General features: G+C 49.7%; 14 protein-coding genes across 14 annotated transcripts; 7 read left to right on the forward strand and 7 right to left on the reverse strand.

Annotated features, from left to right (window-relative positions):
- Positions 1-56: 56 nt before the first annotated feature.
- On the forward strand, positions 57-1,543 carry AKAW2_80266S (uncharacterized protein; the record flags this gene model as incomplete). The annotated part of the gene is made up of 2 exons (XM_041681268.1): positions 57-238; positions 298-1,543. The coding sequence occupies 2 exons, from the start codon at positions 57-59 to the stop codon at positions 1,541-1,543; spliced, it is 1,428 nt and encodes a 475-aa protein (XP_041548227.1).
- Positions 1,544-1,656: 113 nt separating this feature from the next.
- Positions 1,657-2,084, reverse strand: AKAW2_80267A (uncharacterized protein; the record flags this gene model as incomplete). Its single annotated transcript, XM_041681269.1, has 3 exons — positions 1,657-1,794; positions 1,862-1,996; positions 2,067-2,084. The coding sequence occupies 3 exons, from the start codon at positions 2,082-2,084 to the stop codon at positions 1,657-1,659; spliced, it is 291 nt and encodes a 96-aa protein (XP_041548228.1).
- A 301-nt stretch (positions 2,085-2,385) lies between these two features.
- AKAW2_80268A (uncharacterized protein) lies at positions 2,386-3,399 on the reverse strand (the record flags this gene model as incomplete). The annotated part of the gene is made up of 2 exons (XM_041681270.1): positions 2,386-2,571; positions 2,665-3,399. 2 exons carry the CDS (start codon positions 3,397-3,399, stop codon positions 2,386-2,388), a joined length of 921 nt encoding a protein of 306 aa, XP_041548229.1.
- Positions 3,400-5,144: 1,745 nt separating this feature from the next.
- Positions 5,145-5,723, forward strand: AKAW2_80269S (uncharacterized protein; the record flags this gene model as incomplete). Its single annotated transcript, XM_041681271.1, has 1 exon — positions 5,145-5,723. One exon carries the CDS (start codon positions 5,145-5,147, stop codon positions 5,721-5,723), a length of 579 nt encoding a protein of 192 aa, XP_041548230.1.
- Positions 5,724-6,257: 534 nt separating this feature from the next.
- AKAW2_80270A (uncharacterized protein) lies at positions 6,258-7,729 on the reverse strand (the record flags this gene model as incomplete). The annotated part of the gene is made up of 5 exons (XM_041681272.1): positions 6,258-6,992; positions 7,061-7,237; positions 7,292-7,474; positions 7,531-7,636; positions 7,686-7,729. The coding sequence occupies 5 exons, from the start codon at positions 7,727-7,729 to the stop codon at positions 6,258-6,260; spliced, it is 1,245 nt and encodes a 414-aa protein (XP_041548231.1).
- Positions 7,730-7,783: 54 nt separating this feature from the next.
- On the reverse strand, positions 7,784-8,234 carry AKAW2_80271A (uncharacterized protein; the record flags this gene model as incomplete). Its single annotated transcript, XM_041681273.1, has 2 exons — positions 7,784-7,946; positions 7,996-8,234. 2 exons carry the CDS (start codon positions 8,232-8,234, stop codon positions 7,784-7,786), a joined length of 402 nt encoding a protein of 133 aa, XP_041548232.1.
- Positions 8,235-8,770: 536 nt separating this feature from the next.
- On the forward strand, positions 8,771-9,708 carry AKAW2_80272S (uncharacterized protein; the record flags this gene model as incomplete). The annotated part of the gene is made up of 2 exons (XM_041681274.1): positions 8,771-9,062; positions 9,137-9,708. 2 exons carry the CDS (start codon positions 8,771-8,773, stop codon positions 9,706-9,708), a joined length of 864 nt encoding a protein of 287 aa, XP_041548233.1.
- Positions 9,709-9,886: 178 nt separating this feature from the next.
- Positions 9,887-11,301, reverse strand: AKAW2_80273A (uncharacterized protein; the record flags this gene model as incomplete). Its single annotated transcript, XM_041681275.1, has 4 exons — positions 9,887-10,224; positions 10,328-10,603; positions 10,722-10,871; positions 10,971-11,301. 4 exons carry the CDS (start codon positions 11,299-11,301, stop codon positions 9,887-9,889), a joined length of 1,095 nt encoding a protein of 364 aa, XP_041548234.1.
- Positions 11,302-13,392: 2,091 nt separating this feature from the next.
- On the forward strand, positions 13,393-17,577 carry AKAW2_80274S (uncharacterized protein; the record flags this gene model as incomplete). Its single annotated transcript, XM_041681276.1, has 11 exons — positions 13,393-13,645; positions 13,718-14,412; positions 14,480-14,504; positions 14,558-14,707; positions 14,756-14,812; positions 14,874-15,087; positions 15,164-15,210; positions 15,268-15,896; positions 15,962-16,019; positions 16,079-16,468; positions 16,550-17,577. The coding sequence occupies 11 exons, from the start codon at positions 13,393-13,395 to the stop codon at positions 17,575-17,577; spliced, it is 3,546 nt and encodes a 1,181-aa protein (XP_041548235.1).
- A 610-nt stretch (positions 17,578-18,187) lies between these two features.
- On the reverse strand, positions 18,188-19,385 carry nimX (cyclin-dependent serine/threonine-protein kinase CDC28; the record flags this gene model as incomplete). Its single annotated transcript, XM_041681277.1, has 4 exons — positions 18,188-18,449; positions 18,508-18,671; positions 18,730-19,238; positions 19,349-19,385. 4 exons carry the CDS (start codon positions 19,383-19,385, stop codon positions 18,188-18,190), a joined length of 972 nt encoding a protein of 323 aa, XP_041548236.1.
- A 688-nt stretch (positions 19,386-20,073) lies between these two features.
- alkB (oxidoreductase, 2OG-Fe(II) oxygenase family) lies at positions 20,074-21,216 on the forward strand (the record flags this gene model as incomplete). The annotated part of the gene is made up of 2 exons (XM_041681279.1): positions 20,074-20,362; positions 20,423-21,216. 2 exons carry the CDS (start codon positions 20,074-20,076, stop codon positions 21,214-21,216), a joined length of 1,083 nt encoding a protein of 360 aa, XP_041548237.1.
- A 33-nt stretch (positions 21,217-21,249) lies between these two features.
- On the forward strand, positions 21,250-21,567 carry AKAW2_80277S (uncharacterized protein; the record flags this gene model as incomplete). Its single annotated transcript, XM_041681280.1, has 1 exon — positions 21,250-21,567. One exon carries the CDS (start codon positions 21,250-21,252, stop codon positions 21,565-21,567), a length of 318 nt encoding a protein of 105 aa, XP_041548238.1.
- A 523-nt stretch (positions 21,568-22,090) lies between these two features.
- gmdA (putative general amidase GmdA) lies at positions 22,091-24,083 on the forward strand (the record flags this gene model as incomplete). Its single annotated transcript, XM_041681281.1, has 5 exons — positions 22,091-22,366; positions 22,434-23,258; positions 23,312-23,359; positions 23,444-23,864; positions 23,959-24,083. The coding sequence occupies 5 exons, from the start codon at positions 22,091-22,093 to the stop codon at positions 24,081-24,083; spliced, it is 1,695 nt and encodes a 564-aa protein (XP_041548239.1).
- A 144-nt stretch (positions 24,084-24,227) lies between these two features.
- Positions 24,228-25,971, reverse strand: AKAW2_80279A (cytochrome P450; the record flags this gene model as incomplete). Its single annotated transcript, XM_041681282.1, has 3 exons — positions 24,228-25,394; positions 25,459-25,734; positions 25,795-25,971. 3 exons carry the CDS (start codon positions 25,969-25,971, stop codon positions 24,228-24,230), a joined length of 1,620 nt encoding a protein of 539 aa, XP_041548240.1.
- Positions 25,972-27,046: the final 1,075 nt, after the last annotated feature.

The raw sequence follows: 27,046 nt of genomic DNA on the forward strand, positions 1-27,046 counted from the left end.
CTCAACAATTCCTTTTCCATCCTCTATCTCGCATCGTCTCGCTTCCACTTTATGACATGATTCTATGCGGGTCTTCTGCATCAAAAGTCTGTTTTTTCTCTCCTGTATTATGTAGCTACCGTGTCATACATGGACACGACCATCTACGATCTAGCAAATGGGTGCGACGCGCATTATTCTCCCATAACAGCCATAGCGTCAACATTCCAGTTGGAAACAACGGTTCCATAGCACTCAAGTAGGTTGATAGATATACCGCAGAAGACAATTCAGCCTCAGTACTGATAGCGAACTAAGAATAACCCCACCTAACTCTAATTCACTGACAAAACGACCCAATGAGCGCGTTATTATCAACCTTCCTGCAGGCCCAATCTTCAACCTACCTCAATCTCTATCATCTAGAGATGCTATCCCTCAGGCAGCTGATAGTGACGAAAATGCACCCACTGCAGAAGGCGAGCGACTGTCACAAATAGCATCCATCACGTCCTCAACAATAGTAACAGTTAACTACCGTCTGGGAATTTCCCCAGCCACTCCCAACGAACTAACCCTCAACCAAAACCCATACAAATTCCCTACACCCATCCATGACACGCTCGCCGGGTTTGACTGGGTTCTGCAGACCCTTCAGCCCCAGCACCTAGGAATCCTAGGCACGCACATCGGCGGCTCGCTCGCACTCATGCTTTCCCTTACAGAAGCACGATCCATCCACGCAGTAGCGGCCATTGACCCAATCTGCGACTGGACATCGCTTGATGAGCATTGCATTCAACAACCGCCCTCCAATGATGCAGATGGAAATGTCCCAAGCAGCAGCAGTAGCAGAAAAGGCCCTCGCGGAGGAGGAACTGCGCCCCACGACCTTGTCCCTCTTCTCAAAGCAAGAAAGGAATACTTTTCCACTCCCGAGAGATATTTTGACGCATTTGCGTCGCCATTGCTATTTCTTCGCTCGCCAGGGAAGAATGTTCCTCGTTTCTTTCCGGAGTATCTTACCGGCCCGGAGTACCCGATCCCTGTTTTGAAGGCGAGAGAAAGTGTATCCACGGAGGATGATCTCATCGATTATTTCTGGGACGTGTATATCGGGGAAGAGGATAGCATGAGTGAGTCAGAGTCTACGGGCAGTGAGACGAAACGAAGTCCTCCTCGTCGGCGAAAGGCGCTCTCCCGATGGCCTCCTTTCGGTCTCGATTACGGGAATAGTGGTCCGGCGTGGCAGAGTCCTAGCCATGGGGTTAAGCGGCTGGAAATGGAACTCCCTTGGGTGAGAATATTTACTCAAGCTGTGCCTGAATCTGAGGACCAAAACGGCAACTCGGAAGGGAGGCAGCACAAAGGGTCCTCTACAAAGAGAAATAAAACGCCCAGTGTGTTGTTACAGCAGGCCCATGACATGGTCGATGTCATGCGAAGATCTTGCTTTTGGGGGCGTGAAAAGGGATACAGCGAGAGGAGAGTGACTCTCACTCGGTACTCGCAGGATGAAAGGGAATTGGCGGGCCTCTGGTTACGGGAAAAGACGTCGGATTGAAGACGCAGTATACTCCTTGCGACGCTAGATATATAGGGTGATAAAATATGCCATTGAATATTTGACGTTGAAAAACCAAAGGAAAATAAGGAAAAGGAAACAAAAAGGAAGCCTCATTCTTCAATCATCAGCTTGTCGTCTGCCTCATCAGCCAGAATTGAGGCCTTCAAAGCCGTGACTTTCTCCCTCTTTCTCTTCAGCTCCTCCTCCTCCTTCTTGATGGCGGCCCGGAGGCGGGCAATTTCCTTCTTCTTTAGAACCCATATATTAGACTATGCTTATATTGAGTTGATTTTTTTCAAGGCGAATTGATAATACCTTCTCGACGGCGGACATCTTTGCGATGTCTCTCTGCTCTTTGGCAGGCTTCTTCGGCTTCTCAACCCGGGCACGTTTGCGGGGACCAGCCCCAGAGAAACTCCCAGCGAGGAAAACAGCGTTGTGGAAGATGGCCTATGCACGCCGCCAAGATTAGTATCATATCTTATAATGTAGTTCATATCATTGAATAGATAGGACATACTTGGGTAGGACGTTCCATTTTTATCAAGAAGGACTCGATTTCTGGGAGGGAGGGGAAGGATGTGATTGTTACAACAAGAAAACTATGTCCGACTACGGGCTACGAAGACCTTTTATACTCTTGGATTTGCGACTAACACAAGGATATCAGTGAATATTCTTCTAATAGCACAAAGGAAAATTGAACAATGCATTGTGTTACAAACTTTTGTGTATTGTTAGCATTTGACTTGTGTTGGTGGATCCTATTCTATTGCTCATAGTGGTTCCCTACTGTTGATCATTGGGAACAGACGAGGTTGGCTATGAGACTTTGGAACTCATTCATCCTCCTCCTCATCGTCGTCGGTGTAGTCGTTGTTGTCGCCCTCCTCTTGCAGGTCGTCGTCATCATCCTCATCAGCATCAGTATACAGGGACTTGTAATAGCCATCCCTCTCCCATTCTTTTGCCTTCGGATTACTCCCAAAACCCTCAATGCCCAATTGTCTGAGACCCATATTCACCTGTCAAAGCACCGTTAGCCATCTGAATGTTTGTAACACGCTAGTTTTCATTTATTGCAGGGTGTGACGGAAAGGGGTACGTATCCCACTCACGTCAAACTCCACAACCAAGTTGACAATCTCATCCATTTGGAATACGTAATTAGCGCCATTGAGGAAATCGACACCAATAGGCGCCGAGAAACCGTTTTTTCGGATCAATTGAAAATGGGTTAGCTGCCCATTCACGGTGTTCGTGATCATGAAACCCCGTAGTTCTTGCGCGTCTAATATCACCTCAGCTCCCGGGAAGCGGTAATTCGTGTCATGATCATCAGCCCAATCGGGTCGGCCACCACCGTGATCATCGACTTCTTCCACAATCACCAACGATCCCGGAATTTTTGCCCCTAGAAGGATGCTCGGCCCGCTGGCCCGGATCAATTCCAGGCCTCGGATGGTAACCACCTGGTCGCCAAAATCTGCAAATGCCGAAACTCCGATCTTTATCAAATCGGGTGGGATCTTGACGGTTTGTCGATAGTTGGTCTCCGGCCACATGGTATTATGATAGTACTGCAATGCACGTCCGCCAAAGCCCATGAATGATGCGAATGGGCCTCTGGACTTGTGTATCACAGCCTCTCTTATCCATCGGTTGGTCTCCCAAAGTCGGATCGTTATGTCGAAAAGCCGACTGCATCGGAGTGTACATGTACTGTGATATAGCAGTCGCCAGTCAACATCCCTATTCTGATGCTCCTTCACGAGATAGCTTAAAAATCCACGTTCTCCATTGATATCGAATCGCGTTTTCCAGAATTTCTGTTGATGAAAGAGCATACCCATGGTTCGTGATGCAAGACGGCTATTAAGGTAATCCCGCGTTGATAGATAATCTCCAAGTAACTCGATTAGCTCGACAGGAAGCCGTCTAAAGCAGTCAGTTGCATTGCAACTTCTCTTGAGCTTGTTCTGGATTTCAGCTGCGCATTCAGGCTGTTCTCGCTTGGATTGTAGAAGGTGTATCAGGAGAGGTGCCTGATACGGCTCGATACCATCCATGTAACGAATATACGACGAAGCACCTATGAGTTGGACCTGTATCAGCCTGAAGAATGGAAATTGGTCAATGTGCGCCCCCCCCTTCCCTCTAGGTCAATGAAATGTTGTGCAAGGGAGTTAGGCAGGCAAACCATATCCAGCCGGAAATGGAAGTCTTTTCAGTACATCATAAAGGGCACTATAATCAACATTGTCCCCTGCGAAATGCTGTGCCAACCTCTGCCAACATATCTCATGGAAGAAATATATATTTCGTGGCCAACACGGCAGGTCAGACACCGTGCAGAAATCGCTCCCGGTGGTGTCCCAGCGCTTGTCGGGGTCTATGGGGACCTTGAGAGGGTCGGAATTTTTTCTGTAGCCGATGCCACTCAACTTGATAGAACCAGCAGCCTGATAGACTGTAGTTGTTCGTCGAACGGTAGTCAGTTATGATGTATCCCCATGAAATCCCAATCCCGCCATTCACTTACGGGCTCGATAGGGGGCACGCCACACGCCCTTGTTGTCGTATAAAAAGTCCCCACAAAGTATGCATTGTGTGCCGTGGAGATAATAATCAGGCTTCATTGGCATGTTAGGCTGCAAGCCTCGTGGGGGATGCCAAGGTGGACGGGACATGATTTGATGTGCTGTAATCTTAGGAAGTACAATGTCTCTTTCTGTTGTTGGAAGGCATTGGAGAGGAAATACTCTTAAGGCCATAGGTCAGTTCGGATGTGCATTCCACCGCATAGATCATGGTTGAGTCAGGGCAAACGGTGCGATGTCCCGTTCACTCACACCGAACCCCTGGCAAGCCCATGTACTAGTTACCAATCAACTATTGAGCTTGAATGGTCCTCTTCCAGAAGGGGCGGGCGGCATCGATTCTATAAGAGATCTGCTTCGGGGAGAACGCCTGTGTCTTCGTTACGTAAAGAACGTCACAGGTACTGTTCAGAAATATATTTTCAGACAACCAATGCCTGTCAGGATCTCCTGTAACACGCCGAGTACTTATGCCCACCAGGAGCACTACAAGTAGTAGAAAAGCTGGGTCACTGACCCAATCAACAACGGCAGCTTAGATGGGGAAATATTACGCCATAACCAGCAACCTTTCCGATGCTCAAGGTCCCATCATGTCTTTACCCATCACAGCACCTACTCGCAGGGGCAGACATAGGACAGACGAATTGCTCAACCTGCAAAGAGCAAGGGCTTAATATCAGTGGTGTATTCTAGTAGCATGATGTTGAATATTAGGTCCTTCTGGGTGGAATATGATTGAGGAAGGCAACACTCGTTTGTCGATGGTGAGTCTTTGGGATGTTGGTGTTATGAGTGAATAGGATACTGGCTAGTGAATCGCAATAGTAATCCGCAACTAGTAGTTGTCAGGTAACACTATGGATATTTCTGTAATACTGAAAGAGCAGTTCTCATTCCTTACTCTTCTCTTGATACAGCGTATTACAACATTTCGTTTCTAGCAATCTTGCAAAAAGGAAACCTCTAAAAATCGACTCTTATTACAACCCTTTAAGATGCAGCAGGTACCCCCACCTCAAACCTTACGTTACTACCAGTGCCCTCCGATCCAGAGATATATAACGGAGATCGCAATAGGCCAGCATCAGCCTCAGAAGCCGGTCGACCATGCCTGGCAGAATATCCTGGCGCATTATTTCCGAACCTCTCATTACTCTGTAGAGAGGGAAGCATACCTAAATTACCCTCAATCGATGAGTAAGGCTGATGTCTCTGTGGTCAATTTTAGGAACAATGGCTTCCACGAGGTCATTGTGGTCGAAGCCAAGAAGCCCACAGGAAGGGCCCCGACCGAGCATAAGTGGAATGGAGTCCGGCAACAGCTCCAAAAAGACAACATGCTAGCCTTCAGAAAGAGGCTGGGAAACGTACAGACCATGTACGGAGTTGCAGCAGTTGGGTCTCGTGCTCGAATTTACGTCTTGTTCATGAATCAGAATGTTCTGGTTTCAGATACCGAAGACGGGATCCTTGCTAACGACGAGGTGGTGGATCTGTGCGATGATGAGCAGAATATCCATCTCTTGCTGGAAGCGAAGTTGGCGAGGATCAACAACCGTCAGAATAACACCTGATTGGGTTGGTTTCTGCGACGGCAAATGGGGATGGCACTTGGGACATACTTTTTTCTACCAGGATTACGGGCTTGGTGTCGTCGCTTGTCACGTCTGTGTCATTTCCCCTCAGTTCGGCTGGTCCGGACTGGGGCATCCTCTTTTCGGCTTGTCCGGGAGCAGGGAGTCCAAGTACTTCATCGGGCCAATGGAATATGGGGTTGTCTTTGATGTTAGAAAGGCATCTTCATGTATGCGTCACTAGTCATTGTGGGCAGAAGTGCAATAGTTGTGTGTTTACAGGCCTTATAAACCACCCTGATTATTTAGTATGGATATGAAAGCGATATATTGTATTAGGCTCAATTAGCTGGGGCTGAATCGTGACTGATGGATTCGGTTTGCTGGATTGGATGAATACATTTTGTATACGAGCTATATTATATGCGCCGAGGTTGCCTACGAGATATTAGACAATGAGACAAACTGAAAACCGAATTCTACATAAATATGATGGAACCACATCTACAACCAATCCCCGGGCCAATTTGGAAATCATTCGGTAGCTGCACTCGCCGACGGATCATCCATATCAAGTGACGCCTCGACATCATCCTCCGGCACGGGACGCAGAACCTCCAGAGACAACTGAGGATCTTTCGAGTAAACCCGCAAGCCAACCACACAGACGGCATTCCATGGATCGCTATTGGCATCGCCTTCGCCGGCGCTGCTAACGGATTTGACTGGTGTGCGGATTTCTTCAACTGGCTCTTCGTCAGAAGACATATCGAGTTCAGAGTCAAATTCGAATCCCTCCAGGAATTCGGCGTTTGCAGCATGATCTGAAGAAGGGTTCTTGACCCGGACGGATAGAGAAGTCTTGCTTTTGCTTCGAACGCAGTGGTCCGGGACATGACCGTCCTCAAGTGAGACAGAAGGTATAGTGGCTTTCCCAGGGAGCTCAAGTTCGTTGACGGGTGGTTGCACGGGCCCATCGGGAACAACTTCCTCAGACGGGCTGTCTTCCCTGATAAGTTGTTGCTGTTTTTTGCCAGATTTAGTAGCGAGTCTTGCATCGAGTCTCTTATGTCTGGCTTCGAGCTTCCTCGCCCGGACCCACTCTTTCTGCAATCTCTCCTTAGTCTCTTCTCTCCGTTTCCTGCGTTCAGCTGCTTTTCGCCGGTCTTCGCGTTCTTGTCGTGCTCGTTTCTCCTTTTCGGTTTCGTGAACGATACCCTTTGCGTGCGCTAGGTCGTAGGAAAGGCCGATTTGAAGTAGTTTGCTGCGCTGAGTGGAGCTAGTCGACGGACGACTTCTTCGACAGGGAGCTTCTCTTTGTTTCGGTATGCTGTGACTTTCATGAGGACGTGGTAGCGTCCGGCTTCGAGGTCGACTTCGACATTAACGGATCGCCACATTAGCTCGTTGCCGTGGCTGCGAACGAAGTAGTCATCTTCGCCTTCTTTCTGGAGTCGGAATTTGAGGTCGAAGTCGTATTCGCCGGATAGACCTTTGTAGTATCGTTCGTCGAGCTTGGGGGTATGGTTAGTTGAGTTAGGAGAGTTGAGGTTATGGGTTGTGCGCACCTGGGAGAGAACGATCACGGCAGGTCCAGCTGTCTTCACTTCTAGTACAAACTTTGTGCTGTGGTACGTTGCCGACCACGGGACGTTCAGGCTTGTCCATTGCTGGGTTACGGTCCAGTCGTCGTTGAAAAGACGGATTCGGTCGAAGTGTTGATATTTCTTGAGGAGGCCATCGTAGGAAATCTAGAAGAACTTGGAACTGTAAGTATGGCTTTACACAAAAAAGGTAGGTGACTTACGCCGTCATTGCCAAACCTGTGTCCCAGTTTCTCCATCCATTCTGGTGTCCATTGCTCGGAGCCATCGCTCCACGCTCCTGTCCATTCCTTTTTACCCCAGGGGTTTCTGGATTGTGTAAGCTATCTTTCTATTGTAGAAAAGTGCTTATACGTACCTTAGCCGTAGCAAACGCTGACCATCAACTTCCCTCGCTTCCATATTCGAGTATGAATGGTTCTCACAGATACCTTTCCTATCTCTCGGAGGCCCAGTTTATTCCGGCTCCAGCCAGTTGGCAAATATTCCCGTGCCGCAGCCGAAGAGGAATTCCTGGTTGACATGCATGAGCTCTTTTTTCCAAAACCGGTCCTTATCCAGAATGTTGCTGGTGAGTACGTCAGATGTCACTCCCCCGGTGAGGTCCTCGAGCGCCTCCCTGGAAAATGTTAGCCTCTGAGTGAAATAGATATCTGGGAATGTTTTACCCAACAAACCCGCCTTCGATGGCGGAGTAATCGCCGTGAGCCTTAGCATAAGCCTTTTCCAGCAACGGCAGCCAGGTCTCATTTTCATCTGCGCATTGAGCGAAATAAAGAGCCCGCGATCCAGTCTGCCAAACTTTACGATACTCTTCCTCTGTTATCGATTCGATTGATATCATCCCAGATTGATCGTTCCTCCACAGACTCGTCGTAATCGGCGGCACGAAGATAAAGTTTGTCATCCACGATGCATTGCTGCCATTCACCGTTCTAGGAGGAGGTTAGCGTTTTAATGCCCTTCAATCCGGACAATAGCTCACCTCTGTAGAACAAGAACCCATACACTCCAATTTTCTCATTGCGAGCGACACAGATCTTCTCGATCAACCCTTGTTTGTTGCCCATGGTACACAGCGCAGCCATGAACCAACAGTCGCCATCGCGACCTTGACGAACGTCCGAGGCAGTGGGCCCGTTGATGTAGAATAATTTGAACAAATCTGGATTAGCGTGTGAGCTTAGTAGTCCGTAGTATTCCTTCCAGCGGTCATTTTTACCCAAAGTTCAGAAGTACAACTAACTGGGAGTCAGTACAAAAGGCTTTTCGGGTCGAACGTTTCATCGCTCACCCCACCGCCCCCTCCCCCCCTCCCCTTTTCCGTTCAGATGACACTTGATAATAAATAGATACATCCAACACGGTCCGTCCACCTGCTGCCCACCTTACTTCCTCCAACATTCTCAGCTCTTCACCCACACACCCACACACCCACACACAATGCCCCCTATTACCAGAGCGCAGGCGAAGCACAAATTCCCTGATTTCTTGCCCGAGGCTTCCCGCGATGCGTCACCATTCGCTCTGAAACAGCCACATAGAACCGGACAAAACACCAAGTTAGTCGACTGGATCATATTGAACCCAGGTACAGGTGCGACATATCAGGATCCATCAGATCCCATTACTCAGCTCTTCCAACCTATTTTCGAGCAATGGGATTACCGGTTTTATCTAACACTTCGACGATCTTGCCCGGTGGAAAGACCGCAGACTGAATGGCTCATGCTAGGTTAGTAGGATTCTCAGAAACCCGAGGAAAAGATTTTCTGACATTTTTTTTTTCTTTTCTCTTTTTTTTCCTAGCCTGGGGCTCTGCCGATATAAGAAATAAATTTATCAACTCAGCCGAGTACCAGTCTCTTACCGAGATTCTTGCTACCTGGGCTTCCGAACGATCAGTCCAAATATCTTTGATCGACCTCTCCCAGACACTGGGAGCCGCATTTGGTGATGGTGTATTCCAGACCCAGTATATTGGCCCAATGGAGTACTATGAGCTTATGGCTGTGTATTTTCCAGAGGATCTGACAGACTCGCATATTAAAAAGCTGAACCGCACAAATCCATTTAATCTAGGGAATGTGATTGGTTCTGATATATATCCCTTGGCAGGGTTAACAGATTGGCAGCATGGATGGCTTGATCGACCTGTGCTCTACCAAGGTCAACGCACCCGGTGTCTAATTTACTTCTTGCGATGGGAGAATAGTGATCGTGAGCATGAGTACAAGAACTTTCGTGTCACATTTAATGGAAAGATTATAGATCACTGGGAGGAGTTTATGACCCCATTGAGGCAAAATAGGATGTTAGGTTATGAATCGCAACATGCATCATTTATCAGACAGCCGCTCGGTTCAGTGCTTGGGGACTAAAAACCATCCATAAGTTTGGAATTGAGGGACCAGGGACCTGTCGGTAGAAATATCTAAATAGATTTTATTCGCGCTGGCTTAGGTATGTGAAAGATGCAAGATACATACATGAAGAAAGAGAGCACCCAAACCGGGGCTCACTAGATATTGCCAAGCTTTGAAGTAGTTCAAAGCACCTTCACAGCGAATAGTCAGTGATAACATCATCCTCATATTCTTCAAGGTTCTGAACTGCCGGACTTGCAAAGTCGCTGCGGCGCTTCAGACCATTTTCTTCAGGTATATATGAAGTAATATTGCCGACCATGCGAGATGAGATCTTGCTGCCGGTGTATGTGCCAGCAATTTCTCGAGACCAATCCATTACAGGCAGATACATGGCGGTAGCGAACCATGCGTAACTGTCTGCGTTCAGCCTGGCATCGTCAACGCTCGACTTCGCCAGTTCAGCCACGTTATTTGGGAAATAGGCTGGTTTCTCTTGACCATCCACAATCACTTTCTTGTCCGTGATTACTAAATGTCCATCGTCAGTATAAAGTCTATTGTGGAGCACTCCCGATATCCGAAAATTGGACACCATGGTGGGAGATAGTCCAAGTAGAAGGAGCTAACTGACTTGATTTACTGGTGAGGTGGATCAATTCATGTAAGAATGTCCCGGGCAGAGAGTAAGCATTGTAGAAGGGTCTGCCATCCCTCATGACCCGCGTGCCGTCCCTCCACGGCTTCAAAGAGTCCTTTCTTCTCTTCCATGTCCAGGCAGCAGGGCAGATAGTAATACTTCTGGGTTTGGAAAGAAAGAAACCTAGAGTCGCTGAGTCCCCACAACCATCCTGCACACCAGCCCAAGTCTTGAAGCGCGGTGAATAGTACATATAACTGGATCTGCCTCCTGTAGAATTGAGAGCTGATCAGCAACCTGGATAGAGCATACTACAACGACAAAAGTAACACGTAATACACCAAGGAGTTACATGAAAAGAGGTGCCTTCGACCTCGGGGTTGCGTACCTGATGCCTCTGACACTGTTCGCCCAGTTTGCTTTCCATCGACATATTCCATTGTTGTTTTCCACCGCCAGCCTCCATCGCAAAAGAAAGCTGGCAGCCGATCACTGCCATAGTGCAAGTTCCCAAAGGCAACCACCTTGTTGTAGGCTCCTAAAGAGATGTGTTAGGGGCGAATATTCCTTGATTTGTCGGGGGGGGGGAGCGGGGGTGAGCCGATCAAATTCATCGGGAAAAATGAACCATACGGACCCTTGATGTAGTTGAATTGGGAGGTATGAGCTGCCGAGACCTCGGTACCATCTGGTTTGATACCCATATATGTCTGAAGCGTCGCACGGATAACTGGGTTGCTGGCATAATTGTTCAACGCCTCTAGTGCAACCTCCGCCATGTCTATGGCCTCAAGATATATATCGTTTAACACGTCCATATATGGGGCGCAGCTCCCGCCCAGATCACCACTCTGACCCGAGCGCGTTACTGGTCCCGTGGCTTTCTCGACCCAGAACTGCGTGTTGATATCGGCTGCCTGACTGGCGACGAGCATCGTTGCCAATGTGAGCTTGCCCAAAAGCCACATAATGGAATGAAGGTAGATGTAATGAAAAGGACAGACTTGATAAGATAACGCAGATTAACGAGCGACAACGTGTCAAAGAAAGACAATGCGCCCCAGCACCAAGGGATAGAGATGCAGCAATAGGTAGAAAGTTCAACGGAGATGAGCAACAATGAGCATTATATCTGATTTCTCTGCTCGGTGCTTCCTCGGCGCCTTTGCATGCTCTGCTGGGATAGGCACCGGACCCGCCGCCCCTCCGACAAATTATTTACCATGATAGAGCCAAAGAGGACTAAACGATTTCCCCTGCCCCCGTTTCTCTGATAACTTGAACTTATTCCTTAGGAAAGATTGCTCACTGTATGAGGATAACATTACAGTCCCTTGATCAAGCGGCCCAGCAGGTAACATCTGTCTATTGGTTGAAAAATCGCGCAATTGCTTCAGAGAACAATCTGGTGTAAGAAGGTGCGAGGAGAGCCGTCCCATATCAAGGTTAGTTTACTGTTATAGTCCATACTAGCTTCGCACCATCTAGTCCTAGCAACTAGTGTGGGTGCCCCTGCATAAGGAAATGAAAGGGTCCCGTCCGGCAAACTATCCTGATTTTCGAATTGGATAAGGAGGAGAGATACCATGTAGGCAGCACGGGCTGTGATGGATGTGGTGGTGCCTGGCTACGGTGACTATCTCGACGGTTGATTCTGACCATGTCCTCCCGGCCACTACCAGCATCAGTTAGAATGAACTCGTACGCTGTCGCTCTGCAACACGAGGAAGTGTGGAATTATATTAGGAAGTAATATTACTAGGACTCTCTTCACCAAACAGCAATCTACTCAAGGGAGCTCGAGTAGCAGAAGGATTTTGGTATGAAGCTAGGCCCTCAATCTAGGCCCGCACATTACCAACTAAGCATCCTGATATTGCAATAGGGATTTACTCGGATAAAGTTAGTCCTGTTTCACTGTCCACATCATCTGATATGCGAGGCGCACCTGCGGGACCTGGCTCACATGCTCGTGCTTGCGGCTGGCATGACCAGCAAGTCAATTTCAGGGTTCTCCACTGCTGCGCCAGTTTCCTTTTGCGGTTTTAGCGAACTAAAAGTTGCAGCGAATATCCTAATTAGGAAGCTCGGCCGCAGCCCATCTGAACGAACTCCAAAGAACATCTGTTAACCGGAAGGGAACATCCGGAAGGATCCCGCGACTGCAGGGTTTAAATATGGCTAGACCGTAGCCTTACACATCTGTCTGATACCACAACGTCTACTGTGCCTGTTGCGGATTAGGGTGCGGCCAATATCAAGTCTTTACGGCCCGAAAGATAACACTAAACGATTAGCGCGTGACTCCTTCATCATTTAGTTGGGCTAAGAGGTCCATCCTCTATCATTGCCCCCTCAACAATCCGCACCCCGAACATCTGGAGTTCCTTCGATGTACTTGGGTACCACGTATTACTATAGCTCTTCGATGAATATGGAGATGCAACTATGCCGCCCGAGTCAAGTCGGACAGTCGGATGGGACGTTGAACATTTGGTGAATAGTTGCTACCCTTTCAGTGATCATTCTTGTTCTGCGAAGGCAATATTGCTTAGTGTTTGGTATCACAAGAGGACCATCAGAATTAGACCGGAGGCCCGTCTGCACCTGAACATTTCAGGCAATGAAGTGGTAAGTTTTGGTCGCCAAGACCGCCGGACACTACAATCATCGATTTCTTAGTAAGTCCAAGTGGAGCCATGGCTAGTGCTCCCTGCCTAAGATTTGCACTAACCCGCAAACATGAAACACAAGGATGTCAACCATACTCTGATCTGGCCGGCCGTGCGAGAAGAGCCAAACCGCACCCATAGTATCGTCGGAACGACTGGTACCCGACAGCGAGAAAGTACACAATGCCGAGGATATCAAGTATAAAAAGCATGTTGGCTGGTAGAGGAAGTGCCATGATAAGTACCAGTCAATTTAGTACTCCTTCTTGTCCAATTTCACGCGTGTCACTCGCTCTGCACGCCTGACTCGCCCAATAATCGCGACTTTCTTTTCCTCTCTTCTCGTTCCGTGGTCCTAGAAGTGACACTCTTTCCCCGGCCTAGATTATGCGGACATCACTCTTTTTCGACTTGGCTCTTATTCTCTCACTAGCCATTGTTGGAATATGTGATGATATTTCCTGCTCAAAAAGCAACCCATGTACCGAAGGCTGCTGTTCCAAACTGTCCGGTGTGTGTGGCTTCGGGCCAGACTACTGCTCCTCCCAGAACTGCATTGCTGCGGCCAGTACCAATGGAACCTGCTCCCACCTTGCTGAATGTGACCCGAGCGTCTCTGGCTGGACCACTGTTGCATGGGGTATGTTGAGCCGATCTTGAAGGATCCGGAATGACACATATTTTCGGACGACGACGTGGCTAACGTGCTTAGGCTCTGAGTATGCCTCCTCGGAAAAGTGCCCGTTGAACGTTTGCTGCAGTGCCTATGGATTCTGTGGAACAACCTCTGATTTCTGTGGCAACTCTACCGTTGCGGAGCCAGTGTGCGACGGTAATTCGGCGACCAAGAAAACAATTGCGTACTACGAGGGGTGGAACCTCGAGCGAAGCTGCGATACCATGACCCCTGAGAGCATTCCCATCGGCGGGTACACACACCTCAACTTTGCTTTCCTCTACATAGATCCCGATCTTTACACTATTACACCGATGGCAGCCGATCAGGAGGATCTGTACAGTCGAGTGGTGGCACTCAAGAAAAGGAAGACTGATCTGGAGGTGTGGATTTCTATCGGCGGCTGGGCCTTCAATGATCCTGGGTCGACCGTCAACATATTTTCAGATCTTGCTGCCTCGAGCTCCAAGCAGAAGACGTTCTTTCAGTCGTTACTTTCCTTCCTTGGGGAGTACGGCTTCGATGGCGTCGACCTGGACTGGGAATACCCAGTAGCTAGTGATCGGGGAGGCTCAGATGCGGATTTCGAGAATTATGTGACCTTTTTGGCAAACCTGCGCACAGCATTGGATAGTGCGGGCAAAGGTTACGGTTTGACAATTACTTTGCCGAGCAGTTACTGGTATTTGCAACACTTTGACATTGTCAATATGGAGAAAAGTGTCGATTGGGTGAGTGAGCCATGCGTATTCCAGCGACGATCAGCCGTGCACTAACCAAACCATCAACACCACATAGTTCAACATGATGACCTATGACCTACGTATGTCCTCGGAAGCTCCAACCACTGCAGTATGTACTAACTATCTGTTGCAGATGGGGGATGGGATGCTGAAGACCCTTGGATTGGATCGATTGTTAACGCGCATACCAACTTGACTGAAATCGCCCTCGCAATGGACCTCCTGTGGCGCAATGACATTGAGCCGTCCAAAGTGGTCATGGGGCTTGGGTTTTATGGCCGAAGTAAGCTTCGACGTCTTTATCGTTGTGGCTGCAGCTAAGTTTCTACAGGCTTCACCTTAAACGACACTTCATGTGTAACTGCAGGATGTCCATTCAGCTCAACAGGTTACACTTTCGATCACCATCTCAGACTTCAAATGGATGGACTGACGTATGTGAATTTTAGGCAAAGCTGGGCCCTGTACGGCCAGCGCTGGTATCCTTTCCTTTACTGAGATCGAATCAATTCTCAAGGACTCCAGTCGTGGAGCGAATAAATATTATGACTCTGAAGCAGCGGTCCAAATCATCACCTTTGATAGTAATCAGTGGGTCAGCTATGATGATTGGGAATCCTTTGCCGTAAAGATGGACTATGCCAACTCACACTGTCTCGGCGGGTTAGTAGGGACCCATCAAAATTTGTACCTCTATGCCGTTTGGGTGGAAGCTAACCATCATTGATGCGTTGAATAGAACAATGGTTTGGGCCGTGACATATGACTCTGATGGTACCGCTACGAGTACGTAACACTTTGGAAGACTTTCTTGCTTAGACAGCTGTTAACGAGACTGCATAGACGGTTTGACCGGAGATTTGACCTTATTTCCCGGAGATGATGGCAGCAATGGCGGGGCGGGAGATATATATATCGGACCCGATCTCTGGAGCAATGCGAGCCAGGAAATAGCTTGCTACCCCCCATGTACCATGGTCTTGCCGCCCTATCCCCTGGACACAGGTGTCACCATAAGCTGGCCACCAATCACCACAAGTTTGGCTTCAAGCTCCAACGGGCAGACGTTGGTCAAGAGCACTGTTATCACGGTTCCGCCGTTCCAAATTACCGAGATTCCCTTTTGGCCGATTACAGTGCATGATAGCAGCATAGATCAGGCCTATATCAGCGCAGTGCAGAGTATCACACCACCAGGGTTGGTACTCACCTTGCCAGGGACCGAGGCTGAATTCCCTCTGTACCATACTAACTACAGTGCCCTGATGACACCAAGCGCAACGGCGACCACAACGGCGAGTAATATCACTGCCATAGGGGGTGGTGGCTCTGAAGGTTCCAGCGTTGTTACCACTCCCACGGCGGTTCAGACTGGGATCGCGTCTGACTGTACCGAGTTTTACTACGCCGTTCAGGGTGATACATGTGCGACGATCGCTGCTGCCTATGGTATTACATTGGCTGAATTTAACGTGCGCGTCCCTCCCTGTATCAATATACCGACTTGTTGGTTTGGCCTTACTAACTGCAATTTCAGGAATGGAACCCTGCGGTAGGAACAGACTGTGCCGGACTATGGGCTAAGGAATATTATTGTAAGCTTCGAGCTCTTCAAACCGCAAGCCACACGATCAGATACTAACTGGGGGCCAAGGTGTTGCTGTTTCTTCAACGTCAGCGGTAGGAGGCGGTTCTCAAACTACATCCTCCGAGGGTTCATCTGCGGCAAAAACCACCGCTAGTACGACCACCGTGACACCAGTGTTCTATGCGAGCTCCCATGCAATAACTGTTCATGTACAGCCGACTGTCTCCCCGATCCATCCAAGCCCAAGTGTTCCTCCTTTGACTTTCAGTATCGATGCACCCCCATCAAACGGCGGCTGTAGCTCTGGAAAGAGCCTCTCACGATGTGGCAAACACGACTGTAGCGAGTATGGCTGCAGTGGTGAGTGTGGATTTTTCGGCTGTGATGGGGGTTGTGGGCTAGGATTCTGTGGGGGAGGTTGTGGTTTGGAAGGATGCGGGCCTGGCTGTGGAGATGGTAATCCCCCCCCTGCGATACTTTCTGCCTTACCCATGAACAGTGCACACGCTAACGGAGTGTTCATTCTTTACGGTATAGGTTCTTGTCTTCAGCCTGGTGGTGGAGGGGGTCAGGACTCTGAGGAAACGTCGACAAGTTCGTGCTCTTCCGAGGCAACGCCTACCACGAAGTCTTTCTGCGATGTCTCTTGCCCGGAAGCGTCTGAGACGTCCTGCGTTACGTGGTGTAGCACCATGACCCTAAGCTGTGAGCCGACCGGGATGGCTAATCTCCTAGTTGCAAATATGGATATCGACGACGTTGGCGATGTGATCTATTCAGCTGATGACAGCGCCGTGTCAAGCAGTGCCTGGTCCGCCGCTTCGTGGCTGAACCCTCAATACACGGGTTGGGATCCTATCACCGTCAACGGTACCACATTAGGCATTTCCGGCGCCGCACCCACCGTGGCTATGACCTCTACCGTGTCGAAAACGACCGCGACAGCTGTATCCGTAACCTCATGTGGCTTGCAGACCACCAAGGGTGCATCAAGCACGTCAACCTACTGCACCTGTAATGGCGGCTACGGAATTTCTCTGTCAACCAAGACGAACGCAGCCCACTCTACCTTTCTTATATGTGCGGCTGACCCTCCCTTGACCGTCACTACGATCACGCCAACGACTTCGACTACCCAGAAAAAAACCACTTCAACCACTACAACTACAGCAAGCAAGTCGAGCGAAACCGGCTTTGCCATTACCTACGTCAAGTGCTATAGCTCGACATGCCCCGTGGGAAAGACATGTGAAGCCGACGGGAGCTTTGACGTCATGGGGGTGCAGCCGTTCGGTGATGACGATGATGCGCAGATTGTGCAGATCTCGGGCTCCTACAACCAAGAAGCATTGGTGAATGGTGGAAAGGCCAAGTTCTGTGGTCAAACCTCCAAGTTCACGGTGAGTGGTGATAATGTCTCGGGCTCCAGTTCTAGCAGTAAATACGGAACCTACACCTGCCTGAAGTACAGTGACCCCACAACGGTGACTGTTCATGATAAGGATAACGGTATAACATGTCAATCCACACCACAATATGCGTGCCTGACGGACATATGCCTGTGAGAGCTATTGATTGTATTTAGCATTAGAGAAACCATCATTTACACAGTGTCCTAATATAGGGTTTAGAGGCCGCCTGGCTGGTGTGGCGGTAGCGCCTCTTCTTAAAAAACAGAAGAGGTGACCTTACTGATTATGTGAGAAGAGGTCTCGCTCATTCCCGGTGGAATCAAGCTGGCACAACATTTTGTCGATAAGAACTCACCCCCTGGGAAGAGAGAATATGCGAGCCGCAAGGCTGCCTCATATTTCGGGAGTTGATCGATGTCACGCCCATAATATTGCTATTAAAAGAATGCTATTTTTTCTTTTGGCAGTTACTCATTTATGGGTATGTACGCATAACTCAAAAACACTCCTTGTAATATCCAGTATCCTGATCTCGTCCCTTCCAGACCACTCCGCAAGCAACGCCATGAATAAAAGAACACATACAAACAGAAGGAAAACCTAGGGCATCACAGAAGATATAAAAATAGAGATACTGGGAGAAGTGCAGGCACTGGGACTGTAAATAAGCCCGGTTAGACCTGAATACCGTCCATTGCATCTGCCGCAGTTGTCCACATGATACGTACACCAACACTAATGGATGATGCGCAAGGTAGACCGGCTAGTTGAAACCATTCCTCCGGGCGCGTCCTGAGTAGTAGGCACTGCCGTTCCGGAAGTAGGGATGCATGCAGGCCTGCTTGGCAGAAATTCGTCGTGCAGGATCATACTCGAGAAGAGCATCGAGGAGGTCCAGACCATCCTCTTCAAGGTCAGGAACGAGTGCACGGGTTTCATCACGTTTCCACTTAGGGAAAGTGGGTTTGAAGTCGGGGAAAGAGGTGACGCCGGGCCAGATGGCTTCATCTGGGGTACCGAGGAGACTGTGATCCAGGGAGGTTAGATGTTGGGCTGTTCGCACGGGAAAGAAGGCAAGCATACCGGAAGATCTTGAAGATCTCGTCGATCTCCGAATCACCTGGGAACAAAGGCTTGCGAGTGCACATCTCCGCGAAAATGGCACCACAGGACCACATGTCTACGCCGGTCGAGTACTGACGACCACCCAAGAGAATCTCAGGCGAGCGGTACCAAAGGGTGACAACCTGAGGAAGGTCAATAACACGTTACAATGAGATCAGGTCTGATACGTTGTAGAAATACCTCATGGGTGTAGGTTCTCAGGGGAACACCAAAAGCTCTAGCCAATCCAAAGTCCGCCAGCTTAAGATTGCCATCGCGGTCAATCAGGAGGTTCTGGGGCTTGAGATCACGGTGTAGAATACGGTGGCTGTGGCAGTAACGAATACCCTCCACTAGCTGAGCCATGAATTTCTTGACCATGGCATCGCCAAGACCCATGTTCTTGCTCAAAGCAGAGCCTTCCGGAAGAGCTTTGCCTCGGCCACCTTCGCTGACAGGAAGAGCCTCCATATACTTCTTGAGGTCGAGATCGAGGAATTCGAAGACGAGATATAGCTTGTGGCCATCGGCATGCACAATGTTCAGGAGTCGCACAATGTTGGGATCGCTCATCTCCTTGAGTAGGGAAATCTCACGGATGGCTGTGCTAGGAACGCCTTCATCCTCCGCCTCTAGTCGAATCTTCTTGAGGGCGACAATCCGATTGGGATGGGTGAGCTCGCGAGCCTTGTAGACAACGCCATAGGTTCCTACAACAAGCAGATTTGAGTCAGTCTCGGATCCAAATAGAGGCAGAGCGATCGGATAAGAGTCGGATCGAGAGAAAGTACAATTGTTATCGGCCTTGAGGTGGACTTACCTTCTCCAATCTTCTCGATCTTCTGGTAGTTCTCCATGATGAAATATGTCGCTGATTTCCTTGCTTCCTCACACAATCACTGTAATCTGATATATCCGATAATTGAACTGAGCGTACACAGCGTGTTGTCCTGTCTACCAGCACGCGGGGTACAGGAAACAAAGGAGGCTGCACAGAAGGCGTCAAGCAGAATGCGAGGAGTTTGGGAGCACAAATGGAGTTGACAGCAAGCGAGGCAGGAGTCAATTCCCAAATAAGAAGCAGACTCAAGGGTCCAAAGAGCGAAACCAGCCTCGTCCCGAGCGTGACTTACCTTAAACTTACCTGGATTGGGCTATGAGATCTGAAGCAGTTCAACTTGGAGTCTTTTCATCCCTGCTGGTGGGGAGCCCAAGGCGGTCAGCAACGGCCGTACACAAACAAACCCGCGCGTCCCAAGGCGGTGAGCGCGTGGACAGCTGACCCTTTTTTTTTTTCGTTGGTTGCCGCCAGTGGCTTTTTTCTTCCCGCTTCAAGTTGGAAGTTTGGAACGAGCCCGCCGGATGGCAAACTTTCATTCCTTCCTCACGATCAAAGTTATCCAGATCGGTTCATTCACCTACAGGAAGGCGGAGTCTCTGGGCTTTCACGTAGATATGCAATAGTCTAGACAGGACTACGTGGACTAACACTACTACTGCGGCTGTCTATTGACTTATGAGTTGTCAGCTGCATAATTTATCCTAATGCCGCATATCAAGGATTTGAACGCCCATGAGCGTCCCCCAGAGGGCATCAAGCAGCGTTATAAGCAATACCAGAAGTCCACGCTTACGGAGATAGAGTCTGACGACAGTATCATCGATCTGCAGTCCTTGGACCCTCAAAATCTCCCAGAGGAAATCTCCTTAACGCAATGGATTTCCAGCGCAGATTTTGAGCCTGTATTTGACCAATTCCTCGGCACGAACCAGGATCTGCAGGGTGCTCGGCCTGCTAGGGATGTCCCTGTTTTCAGCCATCGTGCTATTTCCGGTTAGCATTATTGCCCCATGGCATACTCCATTGTAGAAAACCTCTGTTGACATGCTGTAGGTCTGCAAGTGATTCCCTCGTTGCTTCCACCCGCAGTTCAGGTCGAGTTGTTATCTCGTCTGTTCCACCGGGATTTGTCTAACCCCCGGCATCAAACCAACCTTCATCTGCACTATGATATCACCTATCCTAGTGCGGTGAACGAGGTTGAAGCGGTCTCGGCCGATATTAGTCCAGTAGGCGCTTATCCTCCGTCTTTCTTTGGAGATGATCCAGCCCGTGCCATAGAGCCTAAAGATCCAAATGTGCACAAACCACTTACTGTCCAGAGCATACTGAACAGAAAGCTACGCTGGGTTACTCTAGGTGGCCAATATGACTGGACCGCCAAGGTGTATCCGTCGGAGCGTCCTCCCGGATTCCCCAGGGATATTGCAAAGCTCCTGCATGCGATGTTCCCGGCCACTGAGGCTCAGGCAGCTATTCTGAATGTCTATTCTGCTGGCGACCACCTCAGTCCCCATCGCGACGTCAGCGAGGATTGTGATGTAGGCTTGATTAGTGTCAGCTTTGGTTGCGATGGCCTGTTCTTAATCAGTCATGACGATGGCGAAGATTGTGAGATTATTCGCCTTCGCTCCGGAGATGCGGTGTATATGGATGGCACCTCACGTTTTGCTTGGCATGCAGTACCGAAGATTGTGCCGAATACCTGTCCTGAATGGCTTGCTAATTGGCCATCAAGCCCGCATGACGGTGCAGCTACCCAATATGATACTTGGAGAGGTTGGATGTCGGGCAAGAGAGTTAACCTCAACGTTCGACAAATGGAATCTGCGAAGCCTCATGATTGAATCCGAAGCAAAGTCTTACAAAGCGCAACCGTGATGGACTCGATCAGGTGCAGCATAGCTTTGAATATATGCAACGAGCGACCATTGGCAGCTTATCAAGCTGCGCAGTTCTTCAAAGCCAATGGAGGGATGGACGGCACTATTCTATACCGCAGGAGCAAGGAACTAGTGCATCTATTCTTTCGAGGTTTATCTTCTTCAATACTCATGGATATTGAGTGTGGGAAGTACGCCAATGCTCTCTTGAAATCGGAGCTGGAATCCTGCTGTCGGCAGGGTGGTATAGCTGGTGAGATAGAACCTTGGTCCAGCAGGCTGGCTTGGGTATTTATTGTTCGATGTAGCATATAGAAGGCCGTATATAGTCATGCCCAGAATTGTGACATTCTGAAATACCCGAAATGCGGAATGCATATTCCGCAGCAGCATCTTACAAATATAGCGGGGTAGCAAGTGCCTGTCAGCTTGGCATTCCATCCATCCATCCATCTGCCGGCATTCATTCAGGAAGGCCATCTCTATCTCTCCCAAACAATCCATAGGCTCCAAAATGTGGCCGCTCCGTATCTCCTTCCTATCTACTTGACAGATGGAATAAGTCCGAGCACTATCTGTCTCCGGGCCTCAAACAAGCTAACTCCCCTAAGGAAGGAGGACGATAAGCAAGATATACTCCGCGCCATTGGTTCCACTTCCTGCAATCCCCCGCCTTCATATGATTGACGAATAGAAAAGATAGGTAAGACAACGGGATGATCATCCCACCAAACGCATTGATAAGATCCCATGGTCCACCCCTCTTCCATCATCGCCCAACTCCTCAACACACACTTCTCCCAACAACAAGATCAACAACAACCACTACGTTTCCAAAATGGCCCTGACATCCTGGGAACAAACCGCAGCCACCAAACGGCAATCCGTCCTCGCCGCCATCCCCGAGAAATGGCGCATCAAGGGCCCCATCCCCTCTCCGACAGAGCAGCGCGACGTAACAGGCCCCTACATCCAGCAGTTCCTATCTCCGCGCGAGATTGAAATCACCGAAACAGATGCCGTAGGAATCACAGAGCGCACCACAACGGGCCAGTGGACGGCTGTGGAGGTGACCGAGGCGTTCTGCCATCGCGCAGCGTTGGCGCATCAACTTGTATATTCCCCCATCCACAAGGAGGACTAGTACTATTCTCTTCTCTCAACTAAAAACAAAAACATAGGTAAACTGCCTACACGAAGTCTTCTTCGACGCGGCGCTCGAATCCGCCCGTGTGCTCGACGATCACTATACCAAAACTGGAAAACCACTCGGTCCCCTTCACGGCCTGCCCGTCAGCTTGAAGGATCAATTCCACGTCAAGGGCGTAGAAACAACAATGGGCTACGTCGGGTGGATTAACACCTTCCAAGGCAAGACGGATGATCCGCGCTATCTCACGCACGAAAGTGAACTTGTCAAAGAGCTTCGCGCTGCCGGGGCAGTTCTTTATTGCAAGACTAGCGTCCCCATGACGTTGATGTCAGGTGAAACTATGAACAATATCATAGTCTACACGCATAACCCTAAGAACAGAGTCCTCAGTTCCGGGGGAAGTTCTGGAGGTGAAGGAGCGCTGATTGCTTTGCGGGGATCGCCGGCAGGATTTGGTACGGATATCGGGGGGAGTATTCGTGTCCCTGCGTCGTTTAATGGATTGTATGGGATACGGCCGTCTGTGGGAAGAATGCCGTATGAGGGGGCGGCGAACTCGTGGGATGGACAGAATACAGTGTTGTCCGTTGTAGGACCGTTGTCTTCGTCGGCGAGAGGGTTGGTGCTGTTGTTCAAGACGGTATTGGGGGCGAAGCCGTGGCTGGGAGATCCTGGTGTGTTGGAGATCCCCTGGAGGGAGGATATCGTAGAAGAGACGAGGAAGCTGGTGCAGGGACAGCCGGAGGGGCTAGCCTTTGGGATATTCTACGATGATGGGCTGGTAAAGCCGCAGCCGCCAGTTGAAAGGGCGATGCGCATCGCTGCAGAGACGATCAAGAGTCTAGGTCACAAGGTGAGTGCCATCCTCCTCCTTCGTAGTTCCAACACTGCTAATACTCATCCCAGCTCATCAACTGGCAACCCCCCTCTCACCAAACAGCCGCCTCCATCGCAGTAAGCTCCCCTCCCTCATCCCCCAATCAATCCTTCACCACCACCACCGCACCCCCTTACAACAAACCAACTAACCATCCCAAGAATCGCGCCTACAACCTGGACGGCGGCGCCGACGCTTTTCAAAACTTCGCTCTCTCCAACGAAACAATCCACACCTCCGTAGTAATCGACACCTCGGGATCCCCGCAAAAGACCGCACTCGAGATCGCCGCCCTAAACGTCGAGAAGCGCGAATACCAGAAACAATACCTCGACTACTGGAACAGCACGGCGCAAGTCACAGGGACTGGCCGGCCCGTGGACGCGGTCATTTGTCCTGTAGCGCCGCATGCGGCGTGTATTCCGGGGAAGTATGCCACGATCGGGTATACGGCGTTTATTAATGTGTTGGATTATACGAGTGCGGTTGTGCCGGTTACGTGTGCTGATCGGGGGGTGGATGTTTTGGGGACGGAGGGGAGGGAGTATTTTGGGGAGTTGGATAGGAAGACGGAGGGGGAGTGTAAGTTCTTTCTTCTCTTTCCGTTTCATTTTCCCTGGAATTGTTTGCTGTCGATGAGGTTGGGCTTATGTGCTGACTGGATGTTGCTATCTAGACGATGCGGATGTGTTTGATGGGGCGCCGGCTGGGATTCAGCTCTTTGGAAGACGGCTTCAGGAGGAGAAGATCCTGGTTCTGGCTGAGTATCTTGGTGAGGAAATTAGGAAGGCTAGTGCTTGATCATAGCTAGTAGTACTAGAATCAGTCAATAGCTCTAGTGATATTGAAGTACTGCGGTAACAACACATATATCGTGAGAAACGAAGAAATATACAACGAAGCCGAAAAATGTACAGTCGCAGGTATCATAGCATCATTATGACTTTACCATCCCTCTAACGGCGTTACTTTTACTAGGACCCCGTCCTTCGGGGTCACTGTTGCGGCTTCACGGAGTACGAGCTCTTTATTGGGATCCTCGAGTTCGAACTGAAATTTCCCAACAAATGCGGCCAGCAAACAAGCCAGCTCGGCTTTTGCAGAACCCTGCCCAATGCAACTGCGCGGGCCATGTATGAATGTCAGAAATGCGTAGTTGCTGGTGGCACCGCCGGTGTTGGCCTTGCCGGGGCCCAGCCACCGGTCGGGATTGAACTGGTCCGCATCAGGACCCCAAAGGGATTTATCGTGATTAGTCAGTGCGGGCACAATCTGAATTACCGTATCCTTAGGAATTCTCTGCCCGCCGATTGTGGTGTCTTTATTGGCGATGCGAACAGTGTTCGGTACGGAGGGATGGAAGCGGAAGACTTCCTGGCAGACAGCATGGAGATAAGGGAGGGAGTCGAGAGTGGCGGCGGATATGGATTCGGGGTTTTCAACCGAAATAGAGGGCAAGTTGGCGCGAATCTCCTCGCGCAGGCGGGTTTGAACGTCAGGATACTTGGAAAGGGCATACACGCACCATTGCAGTGCTCCCGAGGTGGTTTCGTGACCGGCTGCGAGGAAGGTCATCATCTGATCGATGAGCTCCTCATCTGTGAAACCGCCGCTCTCTATTGCTACAGAGAGAATGTCCACTGCGTCTGTGGTTTTATGCGCTTTTTCGCCTTCAATTGACTGTCGAGCGTCGTGGATCATTTCTTGTGCAACGTTCCGAATGTAAGCCGCACTTTCTCTGATATAACGATTGCGTTTAAATGGCAGCTTGTGGACCAGGTGAGGAACGTTTAGAAGGAGCCCAATAAGAAAGAGGCCTTTTTCCAAGTGCGTGGGAGGTACACTGTTGAGTTTATGGTATGCGGCTGCCAGCTTGTTTGTTGGATTCTGGAGAGAATCAAAATCGCGGTTCATGCCCGCAAGACCAATAATGTCAAGTGTTGCTCTGCTGCTCCAAGACGCTATGCGGATGACGTTGTCTGTCGGGTTAGCACGCTGTTGCAGGTCTGCTTCAATCAATTTCACCATCTCAATGCCCTTTGACCAGAATATTGGGTATAGATTCTTGATGTGCCGATATGAGAAGGCAGGCATAAGCAGCTTCCGTTGTTGCTAAAGATACCCGAATCAGTTATAAGGTATGTAGATAAATTAAATTAATGGTCATGCGACCCACCTTATGTTCAGCACCCTCTACTAGAAGCACGCCATGTTCCCCAGTGATGCGGCCAAGAGACCGTCGGACAATTTTAGGCTTCTCAAAGTCATAGACTTTCTGGACAAGTATTTCGCTCAAGGCTTTGGGGGTTGTTGCTATCGTTCGCTCGAGGTTGCCCCCCAAGTAGAACCGGATCAAGCCATCGTTCGGAATTTCCTGGTTCCACCGACGCATCGTGTCATAAGGGTTTACCAAGACGAATGAGTCATTGTTTCCGGTGAACCATGCTCGACCCTGCATAGAAGCCACATTAGAGAAGTCTCCATAGTCAGGGAGTCCGAGAAGAGAGCTTACCGGAGGAGTTGGAATATGCTTGATGGGGGTGAAGTAGACAGGATAGAGCACCAAGCGGTAGAATATTCTCAGGACAAGGGTGACTGCAGAGAGCAGAAGAAAGTCCCGGAATGTCGATCGGAAGTAGGAATATACAGCGATACCGACGTGAATGGTGTTCCATGGTATTCCCGCCATGGTGGGAGCGACCGGATGTCGCTATGAACTGATGGGATGGACACGTGGGAATGAACCAGATGCAAACACGCGAACTGACGGCGAGAATGAACACTAAGGAGTATAGGACCGAGGTGAAAGGACAACTATATAAACAAAGAGCGACAGGCTAAGTACTTAACCACTGTTGCTGGTGGCGGGCCAGCCAGCAGTGAAAGTATGACGACCAGCTTTATATACCAGTACACCGTGAGACAAGTGGACCAACGATCACGAGTCGGAGCTTTTATGTCTGGCGGTTCTGACGAAGCTGCGGCGCGGTCCAGCCGGCTGGGGCATTAACGGCACCGTGGACACGAACGGCCGACCAGGTGGATAATAGATCATCGGCATAGGGCGGTGATTATTCGATGAAACAGAGTTGGTGGATGCCTGGATGAGTTTCCACCATCAGCAGCCACAGTGAGCGGCTCCCGATGCAACCCGGGTTGGGGGTTAGAAGCAACAGCAACGGAAGTCAGGAGGTCGGCATCGGGATTTGATGGGCCGTGACCCTTGGCGAGCCATGGTACTGTGGATATATTGAAGTATAATGGGCATAAGTAGGGATTAGATTGTCGCAAATTCGGCTGGGGGAGAGAGACGTGTCATAAGAAAGGAAAGCTAGTACTTAAAGTAACCGTCGCGAGGCTAGAAAATGTTTCATCGGTGAGGCGACACGTGGGTCAATCCCTCAGGAGCAACTTGCTCAATCGGTAGTAGTACGTAGTATCTTAACCCAACCATTTAGATAGTTTCAAGTAGTATTATCTGCGTAGTATCAGGTACTACCAAGCGACAAGCAAGATGGAGACGCATCAAGTCAGTGCCGGTGGACTAACATCGCAGTTACTGCTTTCGGAATGGCGTGTCACCTGCATGACGGCCGCTATTTTTAATCCCCGACCAACGGATGGTCCGCAATGTTTGCCTAATTCGGACACCAGCCCCCGTTTCATTTCTTGGAGCCGACATCCCTTTGGTGGGGTGGTTAGGAGTACATATACAGTAGTAGATAGGGGCTGGTTCCTGGTTGCATAGATATCGCCAAAGCATA

The sequence above is a fragment of the Aspergillus luchuensis genome, chromosome 8 (assembly GCF_016861625.1).
Source record: "Aspergillus luchuensis IFO 4308 DNA, chromosome 8, nearly complete sequence".
NCBI lineage: Eukaryota > Fungi > Ascomycota > Eurotiomycetes > Eurotiales > Aspergillaceae > Aspergillus > Aspergillus luchuensis.